General features: G+C 42.2%; 1 protein-coding gene across 1 annotated transcript; it reads left to right on the top strand.

Moving 5' to 3' along the window:
* The first annotated feature begins 15,220 nt into the window (after nucleotides 1-15,220).
* dkk3b (dickkopf WNT signaling pathway inhibitor 3b) lies at nucleotides 15,221-22,142 on the top strand. The gene is made up of 7 exons (XM_076112675.1): nucleotides 15,221-15,412; nucleotides 16,095-16,220; nucleotides 16,555-16,635; nucleotides 19,275-19,367; nucleotides 20,203-20,347; nucleotides 21,807-21,957; nucleotides 22,118-22,142. Exons 1-7 carry the CDS (start codon nucleotides 15,221-15,223, stop codon nucleotides 22,140-22,142), a joined length of 813 nt encoding a protein of 270 aa, XP_075968790.1.
* The last annotated feature ends 2,486 nt before the right edge of the window (nucleotides 22,143-24,628 follow it).

Raw genomic sequence — 24,628 nt, 5'->3', positions numbered from 1 at the left:
ATTAGTAGTTCAAGCTTGGAGGGAAACAGCCAAGTCATGCACACAAACACACTCTCTCTCACACACACACACACACACACACACACACACACACACACACACACACACACATACAGATGAGCCTAATGTTTCTGGTGTTTACTTTCCTTTAGGCAAAGAGAGGAAAGAACTCCTTTGCAATAACTGTATCATGTTTATCATCAGGCTCCTCATTTGTCAGTATTAGTTGTTGAATAACTAGTTTTGTTTTTCTTTCAAGGTGCAATCCATAATAATAAGAGACTTGCTTCACTTCTAAACAAACTTTCTAAACTTGCAGCACCAGCCTGAACACACCCACTAACAGTTAAATAACTAAATAATTTGGCATTATCATAACCACTGCCTATTGCCCACTAGCTAACTGTGAAGCCGATGCTGATACAGTATTTAACTCATTTCAATCAGTACAACACCCTGACAACAGCTCATAGATCTGCAAAACACGTGCTAATACAATATTTCTTCATCCAAACACATCTCTTTCGGTTAGTTATAGGCTACTGCTACACACAGTCCAGTTTTCCATGACATGGGCTAATTATTGTGTAACAAGCTAATGTTATAGTTATATTAGCAACTAAACATACATTGTATTACTTTTTACCAAGAGAATTTGATATATTCGATCCAAAAACATCTGCAGAGTCATTCAGTTAAATGATTCCATTCAGGAAGTCAACTGCCTCAATTGAAGTCTCAGATGTGCATATTCTCAAGTGGCTCTGCTGGTGAAAGACTCTTTGGTGCACATCTCTGTGGGCCCAAAAACGCAGAGCGTGAGGAAGCCTTCAGCGGACAGATATGGCGTCTCTGAGATCTCTTTTGTTATTAAAACCACATAAACCCGACAGCCCCCAGTTTACCATCGAAAAAATACACTCATCACGAAACGAATATGATATCGCACACCAAATGAAACTTCAGAACCTGGGCTACAATACTATTCAAGCCGTTTGTACATGCTCCAAACACAACTCAAACAACTCAAACAACCAACTATAAGAATGTATCATAGTCATATTTCACCATGAGTGAACAGACTCCGCGCATGTTAGGAGCTACCGAGCGAAGGCTACATGCTAACAAAGAAAACCGAGATGAGAGAAAGCAAGCCAATTCTACACAGATTCCGGAGATATCTTCAATATTTCTCTCCGTAAAACCATTACCGAGATATGAGCCAACAAACACCAGCAACACCAACCGCTTTATCGATTATTATCAGAAAACGCTCCTCGCCTTTCGCCGTTTTCATGAAGACAAAGCATAAAATCCCGGTTTTTTCACTCTGATATCTGTTCAACGGATGTCCTGTTTGTCATAAAACTGTCTCCGTGAATACTGGGGGTGTAATCTAAGCCGGGGGAGCAGAGGGTAGGATTTGACTTTCGGAGTATTGGATTTTATGCTTCATGAGAGACGGCGCCTTGTTGATTCTGACTGGCTAACAGTGCTGTCAATCTTTTCCACGTGGCTCTAGCTCAATTCTATTGGCTCTAACGCGTCCAAAGAGGTGTGAACCACTGAAATAGACCAATGGGCTGCTGATTTACAAGGCTGCATACACACAGGGGACTGGATTTTGGAAAAAGCTCCATGACACAGAGACACACAGAGAGGGCTCAGAGAGGATTCAGGCTCTCAAAATGAAGCCAAACTGCTGTATTTGGATGTATTGAACGCTATTAGTGATAAAACAAGTGAAATATATAGTTATATAGTATAGAAAATTAAAATGGAACAGCTGGTTCCAAAATGACCATTTTGGAGACCTCGCCTGACCTCTCTGTACTAAAACCTCTCTAAGTTTGTTCTGCTTCACTTTATCAAAGTCAAACTTTGCAGAGAGACTGTTCACATATTGTCCTATGATTTTGGCGATGTTTAAACTTTCAGCTGCATCATTCAAAAGAGATAATCCTCCTGAAAGTGCTTTTTATTTAGGCGAACCTGAAACTTTTCAATTTGAGCTGTGTGCCATCTTGATTTACTCTTAACCAGTAAAATATACACTGATATTTACACTTCTGAACAAATCTCACAAGTGTTACCTTTATTATAACATCATACTTATTAAGATAGACCTTGTGGTTGCAGAGATATACTCTTTTTAGTATGGGTATGCAATTTTCGAGTGAGTGGAGGCCTAAAAATAGGTGTGTTTCCTTTATACACTTTCTGCTCAATTTAATTTAATGACCACGACTACTGAAGCTCGAGCGTAAGTTCAGTCAGGAAGACAATACTCTTGCATGCCAAGGCTTGTAGTTTATTTCTCATACATTAGCCAATCACTTGTCACGCATGCTCACTCATCATTTCCTTGCTGTCATTGTTCGGGGCTGTCAATCATGATATGACATGCTGTTTAGATCAGCTGGTCTCTTCTATCCAATAGCACAACTATTGAACGGAGCTTCTGAACAACTGGCTTTGCTACTTGACAACATTTCTATGATTTATAATGTCATTCAGGGTCTGAGTTGCCAATCAAAGTTTCTCAGATACAAATTAAAGAGAATACCAAAGTGAGAAAAGCTGAAATTCCAGATCTCGTCCCGCCAAAAGGAAAATGATATCTGCAAAGAGGTGATTAAGATCAGCCTCATTGATCCACTGACAATGGAGGAGATCAAGAGTTCAGTTGATACGTCGCAAAAAAGGGCAGTTCATCTGATCAAGCTACGCAGATCATCATTCAGTTATCCTTAAGGACCATGTGCAGTAAATCTGCAAATATTTGGTCTGCTAAAGGCAACTATGATGACTACACTGGCTTGTTAGATTGAGAATGACATTTGTATTTTAATATTAACTAGCTCAGAGTGCAGTGCAACAAAAAATATATTTTCCAATATGAACCTGAGGTCTAGAATGGAAAAACAAGCCTCCGATACACATCTGGTTTGAACCAGCTGGCCTTAATCCCCTTCCTTCCCATCAAAGTTACAGCAGTAGGTGGGTTTGGTTTGATCTGTGGTCAGTAGATCAGGAGTAGAAAGCAACAGACATCCACACACTCACACATGCAGGGAATGATCCTTAATCCCAGAGGCAGTATAAAGCTGATAGCAGAGGATTATTTCTGACATTATTGGTACCAGGCAGTCAGCCTGAGAAGCTGGAGACACACTTCACCATTTAAAACCTGACTTCAATATGATGAAGAGTCTCCAGTGATCTACACAACATAACACCGGCCAACATGTCATCTCACAGTGTCAAAGACCTACAGTCAGACCTGACATCATCAAGCCATCACATTTTAAATCTTAAACCTGAACACAACTGAGCCTCGTGTGTTTTCCTGCTCAGGTTTACATTGACTGCAGCAGACAATTCAAAACTGAGCGAACACGAGGCTTTGTTGGGACCCACCGGCTGCAGGTTGGGTTCAAGGCCAGTTTCCTTTCATGGATCAGAACATGTTTTATTCATCATGTCAAGTCATGCATGCAGGAGTGATAGAATCCACACGCACACTCACAGGGAGCACTTTGGGGTTCAGTATCTTGCCAAAGGACACTTAGACAGCAGGGGGCTGGGATCCAACCCCTTTATAATGTACCTTCACATTCACACTTGGCATCTTGCTCTTTTCATTTGTAAATACTTTTTTTAAATTAATTTCTCCTTTCCTGTAAAATACCCTGTAGGTACCCAGTACTTACTAAAATACTTACAGTATAAATCATTTATCCTTTCCTCTAAAATTCACAATCGTTAATACCTTGTTCTGCTACATTCAGGTACCAGATGAAGCCGGTAAGTATTTTACATGTTCATACGACAATATTACACCATAAGTTGAAAAGACCTTCCCCGTTTGGGTCGGGTCCTTAAGCTGTAAGTTGCGGGCTGTATTATAAAGCATTACCCACTCAGGGTAACTAACGTTCCTCTTCTGCTTCACACTATAACTCTGCCTTTGCTACAAGTATATTGTCATGAAGTTGCCCCAGTGGAACTGACATGCGTAGAGGTCTTCTCATTATCATTGAAAAGCAAAACAATCTGATTTTAACAGGACACTGTCACGGCTCCGCTGTGACCTCAGCTCGTCTCGGTGTCGCCCCTCTGTTCTCTCTGTCTGTGTGCTTGTGTGTGTGTGTGTGTGTGTGGGTGTGTGTGTGGGTGTGTGTGTGTGGGTGTGTGTGTGTGTGCGTGTGCGGTATGGGCGCGGCTTCAATCATCCGGCACCTCATCGCCACACCTGCCAACAATCAGACCATCATCACAGACAGCTCAAGTACCTCGGCTTCCTTCAGTCTCATCGGCAGATTGTTTCGTCAGCTCAGTGGTAGCTACAGCCTCGGCCCCTCTGAGCTTTTACCTCTTCTGAAGAGTTAGTTCGCTTCGTTTTCTCGATCTGCAACTAACTTGTGTTTTTCTTGTGCCACAAGATTCCTGTGCCACGTCGCTGCCCAGCCGCCGCCACTCACACCGCCTCACCTTCCTACCTGCATGTTCCACCGGCTCCACCAACAACTAAATAAAACCTTTTTATTCACCTACCCTGTTGTCCCGGTGTCTGCGTATGGGTCCAGAACAACTGACCGTAACACACTGCCTGGATGACTCAGCAAATGACTCTCTGACATGGATCCAGAAGGTTGGCATTTTGGAGATTGATCTGCCTGGTCTGGCTCAACATAACAAATTAGATTGGATTAGATTGGACTGGACTGCCAAAGTGGAGTGCCTGCTGAGACTACAGTCTGAGTAGACTAAAGCAAATACTAAATAATGAAAAGGATTTTGATTAATATATGACCCCCATATACTGACAGAATCCCCCAGCTTTCCTTTAAGACACGTCCAGAGATAAGATTCCTTTAATTTAACTAATTCTTTCATCTGGTCTTCAGTCTTGTTGATGATTTGTCTTTGTTGACTTTCTTGGTCAACATTGCTCACGAACTGACAGTGACTTCTGTTGAAAATGGAAACTATAATAATTGATTTGTCTGTCATTCCTACAACAGCAGCAGATCTGAGTTATGGAATGAACTGATACAATCATACATTCCAAAATGGTGTGTTCTGAATATCAGTTACACTGAGACTGAAAATCACCTTCTCCAAGTGAAACAACTGGTCTGTTGATCGTGTGTGTGTGTGTGTGTGTGTGTGTGTGTGTGTGTGTGTGTGTGTGTGTGTGTCAGAGATGGTGAAAGACATCTCCGTGGTTTTAAAACATCCTACCAACAAAACCCATGCCAAACCTCAAGCACACACACATACATACATGCATTTAGTCACCCGCAGCCTGAAACAACTCCACATTAAAAACCACAGAATGTCCAGATTGACAGGCCTCTTTTTCTCCTCCCATCATCACTTTACTCCCTCTCTTCTCTTCCTTCCAGCCTCTCTATTACACCTCCTGCCTGCTTTATAAATTAGGCTGAAAACAAGTAGCACTATATTGCAGTCTGTCGTCTTGTCAGCTTGTTCAATTTATGCTTCATGAATTCATTGGGGAGTTCTTTAACTCAGTGGTAAGTGTATATACACTGCATCGATTGTAGAAATGGGTTTTGAGCATTTCTCAAGATAATCTATGGCCCTTCAGAGGGCTGACAAAGGCTTCTTTTCACTTTTGGTATTAGACTTGTGTCCAGAGTGATCAGCTTGGAATCAGATCGAGCAAACACGTGCAGCGAGTACAACATTGTCAGTGTAGCCTCACAAAAGCTAACCGTGATGCTGATAACTGCTCTTACACAGCGTATCATATTCTGTCAGTATTTTAAAGGTAAAATGTTATCACAGACTAGTTTATGAAAATGAGTATTGCAGGGCATCAGTTGAAATGTAGTGTAAGTCAAGACCAGCTCTGCTAACTTGAGTCACCCTGACTTGGCTACAACTGTCATCAACAGGACTAACCACACCCACCCTTCTGAAATCCATAATATGCTGAGTTTGTGCCAGATTGGCATAGCTTCTGTCACACTTTAAACCTGCAATAACCCACAAAAACTGATCACCCGATTATCTCTCAGCTTTTAAAAAGTATACTGTAGAAGCCACAGTATAAGAGTTGGTGGGAATATTAGCTTTATATTCATCAGGTGGCCCAAACAAATGATCGTTAATACGTTTCCTCTATCAACTTTATGATTGGGGTGGAGCTGAATCTCAATATGATATTTGACAAAGCACAAATAGTGATCCACCTGCTTGTGCTGGTGACAGGCTAATAAGCGTGACAGGCACAGTCCTAGGGAGCAATTTGGTGTTCAGTATTGTGCCAAAGGACACTTCGACATACGGACTGGAGGAGACGGGGATCAAACTGCTGATTAGTGAATGACTGTACCTCTGAGCCACAGTTACCCCTATGAAACACTGTACATGGATCAGCTATGTTCATCCTCCTCTCACTGACAATGGCTTTGGACCCCTTTCATTTTCATTTGTTTCAGCCATATACAGGATATTTCCACAACAGAATTCCACTGCAATTTCACAATTTACACACTAAACTAATTTTAGGGTTAGGGGTTTAGTTGCAGTGATGATACAAGTGCAATTAATTTCAGAAGCTTTTACAGTTGAAGAAAGAAATGTGGGAACTGTAATGGGACTTTAATAGTCCACTGTCGGGGGAAGGCAGGCAGGATTTCCCTCAGCTCTCTGTCTTTCCCTATCTGAATGCTGGAGAACCCCAAGCATTGATGCAGAGAGAGGGGCGGGGTCCTTGAAGCAGACTAGACAAGTTCTGAATACTTATCAGTGTTTGTGTATCTGTCTCTGTGTGTGTGTGTGTGTGTGTGTGTGTGTGTGTGTGTGTGTGTGTGTGTGTGTGTGTGTGGGAGGGGGTATGAGGGTAGGTTTCTTGATGCAGTCTAGACAAGGTGTGAATACTTATCAGCTCTCTCTGTGTGTGTGTGGGGGGGGGGTCGGTTTGTGTGTGTGGGTAGGTTTCTTGGTGCAGTCTAGACAAGGTGTGAATGCTAATGAGCTTTATGCTATAACTTGTCAGCCACACATGCACATTCATACAGTGTTAACACAAACCCTCAGTCAGCATGTCTGCTGTACATCCCATGTGAAATCCATTTCTCTAAGAAAATCTGTACATGGGGAGCACCATATGTGAAAATGCCGACTAATCCCGTATACATTAAAGGAGACTGGTTCATAGAGGCAGGAGACACTATTCCTCCTCTATCTTTGAGAGGCAAGAGGAAAGTCAAAAAGGTAAGAAAGAAAGTCAAACTATATTAAAAAAATTGTGATTGGTTGCCATAACACATTTTTAAATCTCAGAATTGTTTATAAAATATTTTTCTCATCTTCAGAAAAAGAAATCTTGAAATTCTGAGTAAAATGTTTCAACAGCCTCAGCTAAAGAGCATGAAAGTGGTGGGGGGCAGAAGAGGATGGGCTCCGTCTTTAATCCCTTACACTACCAGTGTGAGCAGCACATTTGCATTGCGGAACCTCTTGCTTGTTATTTAGATACCCATGTTAACAGCAAGCAGCAACCTCTGGTTCTCAAGAGTGAAGCCAATGCGTAAGTGTCTTAAACTTGCATTCTCTCTACTGACCAACAGAGGGCGACTCGTCTGGTTGCGAGAAGAAGTCTGATTGCATGGAAGTCTATGGGTCAACCTCTCACTTGATTTATTACCTCAGTAAACATCATTCATTAGTTGCAAAACAGCCAAGGTACAGACAGCCATAACCCAAGATGGCCAAACTCAAGGCTTCAAAATGAGAGTCCACAAACCAATGGTTGACGTCACGATGACTAAGTCCACTTCTTAGTATATAAGAAGTGGACTTAGTATTGTATATAATATATACAATCTATGGTTAACAACTGCCAGTGTGAGCAGTGTGGCCTTCTAGAGATTCAAAGTCTTGCCTATTTTCTCCACAACAGCGCGGTTCACAGCAGGAATAGCAAGTGAAAATGATCTTTTGACAGAATATTGACGTCATACCAGAACACTTCCTGTTTCCATTTCAAAATCAAAGCCCTCTAGTGTCTTTCTGTGGACAGAATCCCTTCATTTGAAAATAAAATATATATATTTTTCCTAGCAGTGAGACAAATTACACGCGGTGAGTGATAACCAACAGGAAATCTCAAGCTCTTCTTTTACTTGGTTCTTTGAGTTATCTTCCACTGAACAGAAAGAGAGGTCGTTCAGTCCTCAAGCCTTCCTTTTTCGTTGACTGTGGCTGAGGCAGAGTCTTTCAGTCTGCACTGGACTGATTGGAGACGAGCTACAGCTGGTTCTCAACATCGTTGAAGCATGTGGCGGGGAGGTACTGATTACCTATTACTATCACCAGCTGGGACCTGTTCCTATAGTGTAACTGACACGGTGTCCCTGAAACGTCCAGAACTGACGCTAGAGGGATACCTTTAGGAAGTTTGAAACTTAGGACCACTGACCAAGCGATTGTATTTGGTGAGTTGGGAGTGAGATGGGTTGGTGAAAATGCAATAATGAAATCAGTTAATCAAAGCAGAACCAGAATAGGTCCACAGTCACTCTGCCCCTACATTTTTGAAAGAGAGAACGAGGGGAAAAAAAGAAATGGAGCTAAGGACAGCATTAATTCAATCAGGAGAGACTTGTTTAGAATTTAACAATGATTTATTAAACAAGCATAAAATATGAATAGTGCAAAGTCTTTGGCGATTGGACTCCATCCTGAAGTCACCGAGGGTAGGGATACTGAGGTCCAATAAGGCCTAATCCCCCAAAATAAATGTATTTTATATGAATAAATAAAATAAATACCTTTCCTACTGCTGTAGTGAATTCCTAAGCAAAACAGAAAATTAGTCATGAGAGAAAATTTAAGGGTAGAACTTGTTAGAGTGAGATTGAATGAGTTGATGTTAAACCAGAGTTAAGAGGTCAAGTTAATCAAAGCAAAGGATAGAGGAATGTCTCGATGGACCACAGACCAGGATACGGGGGTCTCGATAGACCGCAGAAACTGGATAGTGCGGGTCTAGGCAGACCCTAATAAAGTACGGTAGGATTTCAACAGATCCCGAAATTGATAGAGCGCAGACCGCAGGACAGGATAGGTGAGGGTCAAGTTAGACCGCAGAACAGAATAGTCGGGTTCAAGTGAGAACGCAGAACAGAATAGTTGGGGGTCACCATGCCTCAACTAGACCAAGTTCGCGCAGACCGGGAAACTAGAAATGATGTCATCTTGACGGGTCAACTCCGACCTGTAAATTTGAAAATTTGGGCAACTCAGACCTTCTTTTCCTTTAGGGAATGGAAAACGGTCACATTAGACGAGGAAACAGTCACGTTAAGCCAGGTCACATGAGACCAGGAGATTGAGAAACAGCGTTAGACCAGTGAACTGGAGAACATGGTCACGTTAGACCAGAGACATAGAGTACGGTGAACGCAGAGCCGGGAGGGCACAGTATTATACCGTGATGAGAGGATATCCATTTGCACAATAGAATGCGATAAATACCTTTAGTGTTATTATAAGGAACATTTCAAGAATGATGTAATGCTATCCCCTGCTATGAGACAAATAATGTGACCTACCAATAATGCAAGGCTTCAATGATCTTTAATTTTTGAGTATTGTGTTGAGGTTGGGGCGGATGTAGGATGTGAAGGCAGAGGATGACCAATGTCCCAATTTGTGTAGGGTTGTAGCTAGTGGTGTAACCGATCACGGATTGATCCGTGATGGGTTCGGATCACCCCTCCCGGTTCGGATCACTTGTGAACCGCGGATCAATTGAATATCTTTTTTACAGTTTAATCATCATTTTTACAGTTGAATCATGTGTAATAAAGTTTTACTGCTGCTGTTCCTTTTCAAATAGCAAGTCCCCGAATTACTACTGTAGCATAAAATGTTACTGTCTAACCTTACCTGCACTGTTTTCTTCCGTCATCTCTTCCACTTTACTATTTGTTTTCTCAGAGCACTACCAGTATAAAACTTTCTTGAGTTGTAGAAACCCTCTCCAAACAACGTGATGTCAGTGATTGGAGTAGATTCTGGCACCACCATAGAGGTAGGTCTGAACATGGACTTGCTGTTAGAGTGTAGTTATATCAACCATTTAATAAGGCTGTTCATTTGTTGACTGGGATACCCTACCTGCTGCCATAGATGTTATGGGTAAATGTAACCATTTATAAATACATTTTTCCTTAAAAATACTAAGGCCACTTGATGACTACCGGCTGTGGTCTGTTGCCGTCTGCTCCCCGGCCTTCCCGTTCAATGCGCCAATTCCAGCTCCAACTCACGGCTTTTCCAAAGCTGTAGTTTTTCCGACAGCAATCACCGTTCCTTTTCCTCCACCTCTGCCCATCCTTCGCTTTCGGTTGCTACCATGCCATCAATAGTCCTCCTGGACTGGTTCTCTAAATAGTCCATTTTCTTATTGATTGCCTGGATGTCTTCCCTCATCGTGTCCTGTTGCCTACTATTGCACGCGGCCAGCTGTTTTGCATTGGCTGATTTCAGGTCATCCGTGTCTTTCTGGGTGTATTGAAAACTCGTTTTGAGATCTTCCAAGTCCTTCAACATGTCATCCATTTGTTTGTTCATAGAATCCAATATCATTTGAACAAAACATTTGAAGCTCTTCTCATTTTATTGAATAATCTCCGTAAACACCTCCTTTTGTTGCAGGAGTTCAGTTATAGTTACCATATTCGAGCAGTGACTCGGTAGTTATTAAGAAAATAAATGTTAGTATTTACACTAAGTCCCTAGATCCCGAAAACGCTGAGAATAAACAGTCGAATAAACAGTCGGATAAACAGTCGAATAAACAGCCGTCTCTCCTCTTCAACCTACCAAGCTGCAGGTCTGTCTGCTATTCTATTATATAGTCTAATATTGTTAGTGACAGTGTAGGGAGATAAGTATGCATTACTGGGTGCATTGCTATACAAATGTATCTTAGTCAGGAGGTCCATCTAGTGGTTTGAACATGTAGCTGCCTGTAATAAACTGTGGATGGCCCGTGTTAAAAGTAATTATTTAATAACCCAGAATGCGACTATGGTGTCTTTTTAACACTAAGTTATTTATTAGGCTAAATGTTTCGTGGAAATTTTTAATTATTTAACTCATCAATCAGTTTAGCTGCAGCATCCAATCAAATTACTGATATCCAATGAGGGTGCGTGTCGGCCGTTAAAAGACTTCCTGGAAGGCTGTTCTCGTACGTCCTTGCTCATGGCTGCTCAGAGATCCCTCCTCCCTCCTCCTTCCTCCCTCCTCGCTCCTCCCTCCTCCTTCCTCGCTCCTCCCTCCTCGCTCCTCAGAGCAGAAATAAGAGTTTTGGGACGGCCCTCATCATGGCAGACCAGAACAACTTCAAGCGAGGAAATGTCAAATAAGAGACTTAGGATGTATCCAGAGACTTGGGATGTACCCTTTGTCTCTCCTTGTCTGTGTGTGGGTATGGTTTTCCTGGCTCTCCTAGCTACCGGCTTTCCTTACAGTCCTCATCAGATCATTGTCTCTGCTGACATGGTAGTTCATGCTTGAGGCCTCAGCAGTTCCAGTGTCTTCCGTGAGTACAATTCCCTGTATTATGTTGGAGCCTGTGATCAATTGCTTTTTAAAAGTTTGCCTGCCTGCCACTTCAGCCTGCAGACGCCACTCACCAGTCTGTCTTCCACCATCGCCCCTCTGCCCTCTGCCCTCTGCCCTCTGCCTCCAACCCACTTCCCTTCCCTGTGGTCTCACAATAAATCCTCTTCAACTTCTTGTCAGTGTCCTGCGTTGAGGTCCAACACCCAACCCATCCTAACATGATAAGTACTGCATCAGGTTATCAGGTCTATCAAATGGTAAATGGATTTGTATTTGTATAGCGCCTTTCTAGTCTTCTAGTCTTCCAACCTTTCAACTTTCGACCAACTTCCCACACATTCATACCCTGATGGCAGGGGGAGAGATGCAATCCATGTAATACTTTAAATTGAATTAAACAGTGGTGTGCATTAGTCGAACATGTATGCACTGTTAAATGCCAATGACTGAACACATTAGCCATATCCTTTATCATCTGTTACAGAAAAACCCAACATGGGCACCACTCTGCCAAGTAAAAGCTGCTTTTAACGCTATTCTTTTACCAATCATTGGATTGCTTTTATCCTATTGTGTTGTTTTTTTTGTACCATCATGGATTTATACTTGGACTCTAAAATAGTATGGCTGTGTGTGGGGACTGCAAACTTGCTTACTCACAGTTAAGGGGTGATATTCACCACCTGAAGGCTGAGCTCCGAACAAGAGAAAAGCAGATCGACAGCTTTATATCCGTAGCGGCTGCCCAGGCAAAGCATATTTAGTATATGCAGTCTTCCACTCTTGCTGTACCGGCAGCCTGCCACCCACCTCCTTGGTGTCTCAGTTGGTCTCGGACTCTGCGGCCTCTCTTCCTTAGCTGGCCTCGATACACAATGGCACTTTTAAGGTCCGCCCTGAGAGTTTAGTGGCAGAGGAGCTGGACGTAGGAGCAGCAGGCACCACTGCTGCATTGGACCTGAGCGCTACAACACTGCTGACACTGTCAGAAGATCCATGGGTCCGCACTCGAGCCAAGGCCCCGGCCCATAGCCAAAACGAGCCAATCCAAGGACTTCTCCGTTCTTGACTGAGGTGGTGCACCGCAGCAGCAAGAGAGATGAAACTGGGGCTCCTCCAAAACTTCCCTGAATTCTCCTCAACCGCTACATGATCCTGTTGGATAAGACTCTGGTTCACCACAGCGATGCTCCTGCACTACCGACTCCACCCTGCTCGGTCCCCACTCTGGCTGTGGACCTTCCCGTTACCATTGCGTCTTTGCCACTTCTGGCCAGCATTGATTGGTGTGGTGGAAAAAAACTATTCAATGGTAGTGAGTCCTATAATACTGAAACAAGAAACATTGAGGAAAGAAGTTTGTCTTTCAAGTATTTATTCTCTGGCCAGAGAAGGCTTCACCGTCATACTGACTGCAACACAGTCCGCAGAGGATGAATCAAGAGTTCAGTCTGTCTCCTGCTCTTAAGCATCTCAGCACACAGTAGGGGAACATCAGGTATTTACATTACAACAATTGATCAGCAGTTTCAAGCTCCCCATTGACCCCTCCTGTCACCCCCTTCATCTTCTGAGCCTTGTCACACAAAGACATCTTTATTACTCTTGCCTATCTCTGAGAATCTTCACACCTCAACATTCTCTGGTTCAACTGCAACCCCCATTGAGTCACTCCCTCTTATCAAAGCAAAGACAGAGATACCCCATATGGTCCTTATGTACACAATCATATGTCACACATATAGTTTTGTTAGTGAGTAAGGCTACATCCATACTACTCCGTTTTCAAACGAAAACGATCTCCGTCCACACGGCGTTTCAGCATCGTTTTCGAATTGATCTCCGTCCAGACTAACACGCCTGAAAACGAATATCATGTGACTCTTCATGTACACTGGGCATGCGTGTGGGTGTCGATGTAAACAGGAAGTAGATTGGATGCTTAGCTAAAATAATAGGACAGAGTAATAAAGTAGTCTTTAATAATGAAAGGTCGTGTTTGATACTTAAGATCTTCTCTAAAATATTCCTCTATGAACTCAAACAGACACAGTTCGTGGAAAGTTTTATTTTTCAGACATAGTTACAGCGCTGCAGGTTTTGTTCTATCTCTCTCTCACATATCAAATTTACTTTAAAATCAACACTTACACGTAACAGTTTGCTAGATTATCGGTGTTGTTGTTGTTCTCGCTCGTAGCTCTGCTGGTGGCTTAGCTATCTGTCCTTCTGAATAGCATTTACTGCTAACCGCGACTTCAGACGGCCGCTCCGTAGCGCTGATAACGCCGCTGGTCACGTCACTGATCGCTCCATTAACAGCTGCTTCCTCCGTAATAATGCAGACTTTTACTGAACATTGTGTTTTTACATCTGCAGTAGCGTTGTGTTCATCGTGTTGTTTTTATTATATAGTTAATATCGTTCCCTCTGATGTGAATAATATTTGAATGGCCCGTGCTCTTGAGTGTTCGGTGTTTTAGTGCCGCAGTTTTGTTGGATTGATTTGTCATGCTTTGTTGTGAATACATGTGACTGGTTCTTGTGAGTTTGTTCTTGTCATTGTGTTAATTACATTGATTACTATATGCATTGTCCGTTAATGACGAAGCATCCCGTCATGTATTCATGTATCTGCACTCTGCAGTTAGTGTATTTGTAGGTGTTGAGCTTCATGTAACATTTTATTTCACTTGTCAAATGTTGCAGTGTTATGTGAATATGAGGTGTTTACATGAAACAAACAATAACCGTAGCTGTGGTGGTTCAACTGTAGTAAGACGGCACAGAAGGCCCAGGTAGAAGATGCACGGCCCGCCACTGCGACCACCTAATACGTTTTAAAGAGGTCGTGGATCACGGCCACTTTATACGAATAGTGATTTCACTAGACGTGTGGCGGCTCTTCCAGAAACATCCCAGAGGTGGCTCTCCACCTACAGATAGATTCATTGTGAAGATGAAATAAACAACAATAAACACATGTTGTCCATATGATTTTGATGTATTATAGACCTATAGTGTACATAATGAAACATGAAAGAAATTCCATCCTATAAAAATCTATTTATTGATTGTAATTATGATCTGGTTGACAAAAGACAAATGTCTTGTTATAGTTTATAACCATATATATTGAGAAACGTTGCTCTGACAGTTCATGCAGTCAATAATTGATATGTTAGTTGAGTTATTAAAGGTAAATAAGCCTATGAAACTACATTAGTTTGTCAAAACTGTGCAAAAGCTACCGAGGTTTGGTCAGAGTTTCACATAGTGCAATGAGGTTCTTCCTGTGTATGAAGGTTGATTGTTTGCGGGGTGAACTTCCCTTTGCAGATCACATCTGGTAACTGCTAACAGCTTTAAACATGTCTAGCTCACCATAACCAGCCCTTTGATGTTGACATGTAGCCTACTTCACGAAATGTGAACCTTTTCCACGCCATTAAACCTGATCCGTTCCAGTTTATAACCCCGCCACCACTCCTCAGACTTTCCAAATAAAACAGATCCAGCTGTGTGCGGCTGTGCGGCTGTGCGCCCTCCGTGCGTCACACGGATCTGCTGCTTGGTGGACTGGCGGACGGAGAGAGAAGGAAAGATGTCCGCTATCATGCTGCTGTTGGTATCTTTGAGTTTGTGCTTGTGGGCGACGGAGGGTGCAGCGCGGGGCGAGGCAGTAGACCTGCGGGACGCCCTGGAGCGGGGCCCGGTCAGTCTAAACGACATGTTCCGGGAAGTGGAGGAATTGATGGAGGACACCCAGCACATACTGGAGGAGGCTGTGGACCAGGTCTGTGTCATATTTTATTCATTCAAACAAGGGAAGAGTTGTCGGTTATTTGACAAATAATTACCACAAGTAGTGAAATTCATCAGATGGCATAATCACAGCAGTCACATTGAAGTGTTTTGGTAGTCAGCTTCATTTTGACTACCAGGCTGAAATAGGCTGCGTGTTGCGACACCACACATAGTTTCCATCTCAGTTATGTGTCTGGCCAACACGCCATGTCTGAATACCAATAGTCCTCATCATAATAGTTACTCAAAATGGATTTTGTCCATTCAATTCAATAATAGAAGAGATGGATAACCTTAACTTATACTTGTGTGACTGAGAACTTTACACAACCGATCTCCTTTTGGCCAGCTGAGACTCCTGGAAGGCAGCCTTGAGGTCTGTTATTGTCCCCTTAGAGTTGGAGGTCTGCAGGTCTAATAAGTCGGCTCATGTTTCAGTATGGTCACCGTCTGGTTTTGATAATTTGTGACCTACGAGGAAGTTTCCTTTCATGTCATCCAATACATGGAGATCAGCATCCTGCTGTGTATCAGCAAACTAGCCACCCTGAGGATTCATACTCTTCCTCCCCATATGGAAATCTGATATGGACATAATGTAAATGCTGTGTGCTTTATTTTGGAAGATGAATTAATGGCTTCCATGTGTACCCAAACATTCAACCCAACAGATAACTACTGAGAGTGCTAAATCATCTCTCACGTCACTGGATCTGCGTACTAACTACCACAATGAGACGAAGAAGATGATGATGGAGGGAGACAGAGTGGTCCAGGTCCTTGATGGAGCTGACAAGGTAGAAGTTCACTTTTGACAACATGGTCAAATATGTCTCAGACAAAACCCTTTCATCTCTCACAGGTCATGATTTCATGAATGGATAAAACAAGCGTTTACAATGTTTCTCCCTTTACAGTTTTGAATGGGTTTATGAATGGGTTTATGAATGGGTTTATGAATGGGTTTATGAATGGGTTTATGAATGGGTTTATGAATGGGTTTATGAATGGGCTGTAGGCTTGTGATACACATACGATGAACATAAGACTGGTTGTTATTCAAGTGATTGTAGGGATGAGGGTAGTTTTCCCTTTTCTGATACAACATGTCACTCCTTTTGCCATTTATAGGAGACTTATAATAAAACAGGAGATATTCATCTTTCACACATCCATATGGAGACTTCTGGCCATTGGAACAGTGCGGATCACATGAGTCTTCTGCTTCCTCTGTCTGGTCTGTGTGAATAATTAGAGAACTAATGCATTGTGGCCTGTATGTTTCCAGCTGACATTATTACAACTAAACAGAACAGCTGATCAACATATAATGCTCATAGGGTGGGCTCTTTGAGCATATGTGTACTGAAAGATTTGTCGACATACTCAGAGGTTTAATTCAATTAAATGTATTGTTTCTACGGTAACAGGTTTGTAAATATTCATAATGTTTGTATGAAGAGACCGAGAGGTGGAGTGCTCTCTAAAACTCAACTTGTGTTATAAAGAATGAGCTCATCCAGCACACAGACATAACATATACGTCTCACAAGCTTGGATTGAAGTCATTATTGCTGCTTGCTGCCTGTGTTGCCATTTTCCTTCATAACGGCGGTTTTGATCTTTTACTTTCCTGGCAGCTGCACAGCGAGTGGTTATGTTAATAGACCTCGCTGCTGGAAGAAATGCCAGGAAAGCCAGTCTGCCAGGCAGGACAAGGTCTGCTCTTCTAAAATGACTAACTGTGTAATTCCACCCTCTACATGGAGGCAAACTCAAATTACACTCAAGGAAGTCGCAGTAAAGTTGGTGGACTCAGCACTTCATAGAAAATACCCAGTCGGTTTATAGATATGTGTAGGTAGCTGTTAGTACTTTTCTTTGAATGGAGTTTAGCAGCTGGAATGTTTACAGCAGTTGATTATATACACATATACCCACTAACTGTCACCGAAAGCTTCATACAGTAGTAAGTAAAAGTAAAAATGTTATAGACATCCGTGGCAACTACGTTTACCTGTTGTTTCAAAGTAATTCAGTTACAGTTAATTATGAGTTGTCTCATAATTATGACTCAGCATCTTAAAGCATTAAAAGAACAAGATTTGCATCTCTTTTATCAAATCGACCAACAACTGTCATCTTTATTCCTTATTGGATCATTTTCCTCCACTTATGAGATGATCTGTCATCACCATATAATACAGTAAAGCGGAATGATGACACTAAGAAAAGCATAATTGCATTCAAAAAACAAAACAAAAACAAAGACCCTTTTTTCATAACTTAATCATGCTTTCTGTATTTTTAACATTAGTCCTGATGAAGTATCCCTTAGATTTAGATTTGTATCCGATGACTATGAGAACAGATCCAGTTACACGTTGCAGATCTTGCAATGTTGTGATGGCTTTCTAGTAATTATGAGGATACCTGTTGAGCCCTATCACTTGGAACATACATACCCATAATGAATGAAGAATAGCTCCTCAACCATCAGGCCTCCTCTGAAAGGTAAGAAGCAAATATGAATCCACTGTAAGGAGAACTATTTCTATTACAATCCCAGAGTAAATGGACCTGCAACAAAGGAACAAATTATATTTCAATCCATGCATAGTTTAAAATCTAAATTTCAACTGCAATGTAATTATAATGGATTATAAGCAAGATCCCATGGATATTGATGCAACTGAATACATCCTAATACTCTTAACTATAACTGTACGTTTGAAACAGGTGTTATTAGATCACTCTGAATGAGGGGATTAGGATGGTATCAGGCTCGTTGCTGTCTGTCGTTATCAACTGGCTGTATCAAAATACTAAGAGCCAGAGCTCACTGGAACCTGGAAGTGAAGTTTGAGCCAAGAGGGCACATGTCTTCTTTCCCAGCCTATCTCTGGGGTTCTCTGGTTCTATATCATAAAGGCTTTGCCCTCTAAGAGCTTTCATCCCCGGGCGCATGTGCAGTCGTGAACAACACTGACTGACGTGACTGAAACCCTTGGTGAATCAGCTCTTACCTATTATGCTCCGAGCTGTTGGATCTGAGAGCTGCTGCAGTGATGCATGGTTTCAGGGACTGCTTCTAGGTTCTACACTGATTTCTCAAAGGCAGCCCGTGTAAAGATACAGACTGAAGAAAGGTGGTGAGATCACAGCAGAGGCTGTTTGGCAGACACTGTTCCTCTGACCACTGGAAAAGAGTTGAACTAAACCTCAAATATCTTGTTAGCATTCCAAGAAAACTAGTCAGAAGTATACTACTGGAAAAGTCTGCCCTGAAACCATGAAATGATATAAATAACAATAAGCAGTGGAGTTTGATGGTAGAACGCGTTTCAGAGCTCTAAACGTGTGGTTCAGCTCAGTTCACTTTGGTCCTAAGTTACTGTTCACTTTTGACCAAGAAATGTTGAAACATCAAATAAATCAAGTGTAGAGGATAGAGAGGTGGGGAACTCTTGAGCCATTCTGTGGAACTCAGATATCACTGATGTCCATCAGACACTTTCCATGGAGATGGACTGTGGCTGGCAGAAACACAACTTCAGAGACCGTCAACTACGGGACTCATTAGATGGGGGGGCAGCAGACAACTCTTACTGTGATAAAAGAACATGTAAACCATAATTATAGTTGGTTGAGAGCTTCATGTGACAGTCATCATATGAACCTATGTTATTAATGCAGTTATTGCCCTACACTATAATAGATAGAACATAATTCAAATCAAAAAGTTGAAATAGTCATTTTTGTCTCTACAACCACAAGACAGAGGAAGCTGATGATTTGAGAACATTTAACAGAACTGACTGTATATGTAACTGTTGTTGTCTCTAACCCAGGAGTGCATGGTGGATGAGGACTGTGGTCACCTGAAGTACTGCCTGTATGAGATCGAGAACGCCAAGTGCCTCCCCTGCATACCAACGGACATGGTGGGCATTCAGTCAGCGTTGCTTTTGTGGTTGTTTGTCCAGTTAAAAGTTCATCGATCCATTTGTTATTTCAACAATGGATGAAATGTCTGTTTAATGTGAAAGTGGTTACTCGTAGTAAGAGATGAATGCTTTAGCCGGCAATTGGTGGCGACTAAAGGAGAGTTTAAACAAGTGAACGTTGGACTGACATTCAATAGAAACAAGACTTCAAATAAATGAAACTGTTAATCCGCGTGATTCAGCCGCTCCTCCCAAAGTGACTAAAAAAATAGTCAATGCAGCTTTAAAGGTGCAACATCTGGATTGTGAAAATATCAGCACATCACTGTGAAAATAAATGTCATAGAATGTGATAATGGCCATAATCAAATGAGATCATGACTGACAGAATCTTCACAGCAGAAAGAGCGCCCTCTTCTGGGCCATGAAGCAGTTTCACTTTTGATCTGCAGAGAGTCAAGGCTGCCATCCATCCATCATGGGCCATTTAGAGTCATCAGTTAATTAACCTAAGCCGCATGTCTTTGGACTGTTGGGGGCAAGCCAGAGAAGCTGGACAGAATCCACGCTGCCATGGGGAGATATGTCTGGGAATTGAACCCTGGCCCGTCTTGCTGTGATAATAATAAAAACAGTGATGGCTGAAGTGTTAATCATGTACAGTAAAGCAGCAGCCCTCAATCAAATCTCACAAATATCTCACTGTTAAACAGCTACACATACCTTTTACTGGAAATACTATGAAATAATGGATGCTGGTACACAAATAGAAGCATGTATGCAGCAACAGACCATGTGTGCTTTACATACTTGTTTGTGTGTCCCCACTTAGCCCTGCACTAAGGACGAGGAGTGTTGCTCAGACCAGATGTGTGTGTGGGGTCAGTGTACGGTCAACGCCACCAAAGGAACGGAGGGATCTATCTGTCAGGGTCAGAGTGACTGCAGGGCAGACCTCTGCTGTGCCTTTCAACGAGGTGACCTCTAACATTAACTTAACAGAGACTCTTTCACATCTTTACTTTGTGCTCAAACACTGTAGGCTTTTATTTGAACTCAAGTCTGTCGAGCTTTCCCTCACATAAATTCAAATTTTCCATGTCCCTTTTCTCATAATGTCGTGTTCTTATCTACACTATATTGTACTGTATTATATTTTTTAGCAGCACAGTTGTATCTGCTGTTCTATGATCCTTTTTTTTTTACATTGCTTGAAAATAGTACATTTTCTTGCTACTACTACTGGATTTAGGTCAACTGACCTACATCAATTTTGAAAACGTATTCTCACTGACACTAGAGACATCTAGCCATTTAGAAGCTTTTATTTGTGCCAGTGTCTCTAAGATTTCAGTTCCACCCCAATACAATGGAGGTGTTTGAAGGTGAGAAGATGAACCACTGGAGGTCAGCAAAGTCAAAGTCTTATCTCTATAGCTCCAATTGAACTGAAGTCACACTCCCTCCATGTGCAGCACATGGTCAACTAAACAGTGTAAAGGCCATCCAGTATCAAATGGAAATGCTGAGGAATAAATACTGGCCATAAATTCAATTCAATTTTATCTATAGCGCCAAATCATAACAGAAGTTATCCACAGGAAGTTAGCATCACACTGGCTCCATCCAATAAAAGGGATTCTCCCGTCGTGTGGCAAGCAAATGTTTTTGATACTTACATGTTTTGTTCAGCAAAATAATCTTCACAATGAACACCACTTTATGATTTTTGAAATGTAAATGCAATCTTCAGAAGTAAAACGCTAACGTTAGGCTATAAAGGAACTACACCACGGTGACATGAGCGGGAGTACACACCACGAGGCTGTGAAGGCGGATAGTCGGCGTGATGACGTTTAGTCGTCTCTTTTTGACACTTGTTAGCAACCGACATGTAAAAGCTTCTCAAATCACCAGAGGAGTATTTACTGACGTATTTTATATCGTAGAAGCAAACGTTCAAATATCTGCAGCTTGTGTTACTGACCTCATTTCAGACATCTCCCCAAAAACACATCGACTCTCAGACGGTGGAACAGGAAGTGTAAAGATGACCGTGTTCTGGGTGTTATGACTCATTTCTGCAGCTCTCTGTTACAGAGCTGAGGGATTGACCTGCAGCATTAAGAACATATGCACACTCTCATATCACACTCAGACCAAATAGCATACCGACGTAGACCGTGTCTGATTTGACTGAAGTAATTATATGTGGTGTTTCATATAAATATATTTTGATGTAATCGGTCTAAACTCTTCAAACATGGAATAGAAACATCCATGGAACAATGCTTTTGTATTAGACTGGTCTTAATCTCTGTGAAACAGGGCCTGGGTATCTGACATGGGCTTAATATTTTGGATTTGTTTGAAACAGCAATAGCAGTGATAAAGTGGCCACTGTGACCATTATTCTCTCTCTGCTGCTTCCTACAGAGCTGTTGTTTCCAGTGTGTAATCCCAACCCAGAGAAGGGGGAGTCCTGTCTGAGCCACCCCAACCTGCTGATGGACATGCTGGCCTGGGACCAGGAGGGTCCCCGTGACCACTGCCCCTGTGCCGACGACCTCCAGTGCCAACCTCATGGGTGAGAGCAAACATAGTATACATTTACACTGATAATCCCCTAGGAATGAGCATGTGCAGAAGTTCAGATCTTAGGTTTATATGGGGGAATAGAACAGTCAGCCAAATTATTTCTGCAAATGTTTTGTTTCTCTAAATTGCTCCTTCTTTCTCTCACTCAGACGAGGATCTGTTTGTGGAGAGTAGTACTGGAGATGGAGATGGATAACCGGCTAGGAGCTAAACTAACCTCCTTACTGAACATTCCCCGCAGAACGGCCCACCTGCTGATCAACAGTTTAGAAAGGAATAGGATGTTGCTTCAGGGCAGGACTTGCGCTGTATTATTTATGCCTTATGAATGAATGAAATTAGCACATGCCAAATACAGGGTGAATGTTGGCTGCTGCCAGAGACTTCAGGTCACCTGCCAGCATGGCAGATAGGGTTTCCTTATTTCAAGAAATATTATTTTTAAAAAGCAATTCCTTGGTTAAATAGTTGTGGATTAAGGTTAATGATATAGTCCATATTTCTACAGTATAGTGACACTGACTCAGTATTTACACTTCTAAAGTGCTGTACATAGATTTCAGAAGCGGCCTGCTGGTAGACATGTTCAGTGATGTGCCACAGCGGCAGGTGAGGAAAGGACTTCATTTGAGACCCTGCTTATGACCAATGTGTATTATCATGCAGCAAATAAAAGACTTGTTCTTACTTTTGACTGAGAACCAAGAAAAGCACTGTTGTGGTATTCACAGATTCAATGTGGACCAGTGACTCCGAACAACAGGGGAGGCCAGAAGAAAAACCAACCCACTGTGTCATGTCACTAGTTGGCTAATTCAAGGATTCAAGGATCATTTATTGTCATTATGCAACACAGGGAAACACGACAAACAACAGAAAACAAAACCAGTTTTACATTCCTGTAGTGCAGCTTTTGAATTAGCATCATAAGGAACGTAAACAGCAGCAACAGCAACAATTCTCATCTTCACATTCAAAACTCAACACGAGGAAAACATTGTCCATCAACTGTGACTGTGTTTGAGCACCAAGCATCATGATGTGAACAGAGTCCTCCTCCTCTGGTCCTCCGCAGTCTGCCGTTAGCCTACAGTCCTTCAGGGCTGCTACAAGCTAACTGTTGTGTTGGCTGGTACAAGTAGCTAGCTGCTGCTTGATATAAAGAAAGAGAAACGTCTGCGTCTATGGGCCAGTCTCCTTTGATATGGACACAGATGGGCTTCATTTCTATTGAGGATGGACCGCAGCAAAGAGAAGCCCTATTACAGTGAACGTCTGTCCCCGAGTGAAGAAGTGACACCGTTGGTCAGTCGAGTGTTGGTCGTTGCACTTTCATAATGAATAGGTGTGACAAGTGTTGCTGTTTATTAACCTGAACTTACTGAACTGATATCTCATATTGATAAGTATAATTGGTCATGTTTAAGTGTGAAGCTTTCTCCTTTTCTGATCTTTGCAATCTTGTGACACTTATTTGTTCCCACAAAATACAGTTTGGAGACATTAACACACATCAACCCACAGTGTTTACCTTGATAGACAGAGGGGACATGGAGCATGGGGGTGGAAGAGGACAGGAGACCTGAGAGAGGGACACAAACAAACCTCTTGTTCAGTACAAACACTGTGCAAGTGCTCTGTTACGTCCTCAGGAGGCTTTTACAGTGTGATGCAGACAGTCCTCAATTATTTGACTCAAAGGGGTAATATCCAGAAATTCACATTACAAACACTACCACAGACTAAATGTGTAGCAGCATGGCCATCCAGCCATAGGTTGTGACTTCGTCTCATTGTTGAGATGCATGAGAGCTACAGCAAAACACAGCACTGGCCACTAGAGTGCAAACATTAGTCTCTTCTGTGTCAGTTAGTGTAAGCTGAGAAATAACACACACATGCACAGAAATGAATGGAGACATGCCGGAAATATTCAGGATGAAGGTGACAGGCACCTGATCGTAGTGCAGACTGCTACGATAGCATAGATATATTTCTGTCAGTTTAGTTAGTACTATAGTACTGAGTCTCACCCTCCTTTAATGGTGAAGATAGCAGCCAGAGTTCTTCTAAGTGTTTCCTTACAAGAACTACATTTTTACACAGTCATCCAAAATTAATCGAAAAACCAATGTGAACTCAACCAGATTTAGTTAGGGGACTTATGTGAAAACTCATACTGTATATCATGTATTCTATCGCTCTTGTCCTTAACGCTGGATTACCAACCGTTCATAGCGTGCAAGAAGCACCGGGGCCCCAGACCCCTTGGGGCCTCAGATGTCCCAGGTACAGTGCATGTCAATTGGTTTTGGTAATTCAATATCAAATTTGGAGGAGAAATTTGTACCATTTAGGTATTGTAGTCCAGCATTATTTGGTCAGTTTGGGCTTTTAGAGAGGCCCTGTGTTAAAATGTGGTTCTAAGACATTAGTTGAGGTTGGTTTGGAGTATTCCGTTTCCTCTTGACTGTGTACACATTTCACAGACGGATGAGGAGGTCAGCGCACGAGTAGAGAACAGTTAGTTTAGGAAGAGGAACGTGTGCTCGGGCTAAGCAGTCTGGTTGAGATAGGATGTTTTGCAAGCGAAACACGGAGGAGTGAGACCTCCTCTCCCCACTCTCTGTGGCGGACACCGCTGTCCCGCTGACGTCACG

Source organism: Anarhichas minor, unplaced genomic scaffold (genome assembly GCF_050575085.1).
Source record: "Anarhichas minor isolate MPS153535 unplaced genomic scaffold, ASM5057508v1 ptg000005l, whole genome shotgun sequence".
NCBI classification, from domain to species: domain Eukaryota; kingdom Metazoa; phylum Chordata; class Actinopteri; order Perciformes; family Anarhichadidae; genus Anarhichas; species Anarhichas minor.
This window is presented reverse-complemented; position numbering and strand designations above follow the sequence as displayed.

Coding starts and splice junctions, on each gene's coding strand:
- dkk3b (XM_076112675.1), top strand. CDS start 15,221: ATGTCCGCTATCATGCTGCTGTTGGTATCTTTGAGTTTGTGCTTGTGG. Junction 15,413..16,094: donor TGGAGGAGGCTGTGGACCAG/GTCTGTGTCATA, acceptor TCAACCCAACAG/ATAACTACTGAGAGTGCTAA. Junction 16,636..19,274: donor ATTGGAACAGTGCGGATCAC/ATGAGTCTTCTG, acceptor TCTCTAACCCAG/GAGTGCATGGTGGATGAGGA.